This window comes from Sinocyclocheilus rhinocerous, unplaced genomic scaffold (assembly GCF_001515625.1).
Source record: "Sinocyclocheilus rhinocerous isolate Xijiao unplaced genomic scaffold, SAMN03320098_v1.1 scaffold15, whole genome shotgun sequence".
NCBI classification, from domain to species: Eukaryota; Metazoa; Chordata; class Actinopteri; order Cypriniformes; family Cyprinidae; genus Sinocyclocheilus; species Sinocyclocheilus rhinocerous.
The window spans coordinates 84,813-85,830 of NW_015631053.1; the positions used below are offsets into that span (position 1 = coordinate 84,813).

General features: G+C 34.7%; 1 protein-coding gene across 1 annotated transcript in view; it reads right to left on the minus strand.

The window, feature by feature from the left end:
* The window catches only part of unc5cb (unc-5 netrin receptor Cb), a 199,839-nt gene that overhangs the window by 3,386 nt on the left and 195,435 nt on the right, over positions 1-1,018 (minus strand). The window contains exon 11 of the mRNA XM_016554070.1: positions 744-834. Within this exon, the coding sequence (XP_016409556.1) occupies positions 744-834 (91 nt within the window). The remainder of the gene's footprint in view (positions 1-743; positions 835-1,018) is intronic.

The window sequence follows — 1,018 nt, forward strand, 5'->3', positions numbered from 1 at the left end:
TTTTTTTAATATTTTGCCTTTTTGTATATTTCATCTTTTTTTTTTTTTATCAATTTCTTGTATTAGTAAACTAAATATAACAAAATAATAAAAAATATCAAATGAAAATGAGAAATGTTGCCTTGGCAACTAGCTGAAATAAAGTTAGTTTAATTATTTATTCTTCCTTATTTTATTTCAATTAACATTTAGGCTTTTTTTGTTATGAACTAAAACTGTTTTTTATAGTTTTATTTTTAATTAACAATAATAAGCCTGGTTTTGCCTTTCAATTAAAATAGCTGCTGCAGAAATGGAAGTCTTAGCTAGTTTTTAAAAATATTTTGAATTAATTTTTATATTTCCCAATTTAATTTATTTTAGTTAAATTTTTAGTTAATATTTCAGTAATTTATTATCTTTAAAAAAAACAACAGATTTGAGCACATTTTACAAGACACTATTTCTAATTCAAAATTTCATGTGCTACTTGCTGTTTCTTTTTAACTGTATAATTTACTATAAATTTTTGAGTGAAACTTGTTTCCACACCATTTTTTTTGTATGACAGTTTGTATTTCGTGTATACAGTAGTAGTTGACTGCATGACTACTGACCCATTTGTGTTTGTTTTATTATCTGAGAAGCTTCATGAAGAGGTGAGCGATGAAAGAGCTGCTCTGAGACTGTGTTTGTGTGAGGTTCAGACAGGCGCTAAACGCCCAGAATCCACTCGGTAGGCCGTTTGTCAGGGCAGATCAGATTACCTCATGCTCTCCTTCCTGTGAACCGTCACGTACATCTCATAGACACGGCCCTGAGGGATGGCACCCGCTGGCACCAACAAGCTCACGCCTGCGGAGAGACACACACACACACCGTCAGTCTGCCATCCCATGACCCCTGTGACCCGTATGTGCCACACACTTCAGCACACAGAGCAAAAGCCCCATCAACATCACACACACACTCACACACACTCACTCACTCACTCACACTCACTCACTCACTCACACACTCACACTCACACTCACACACT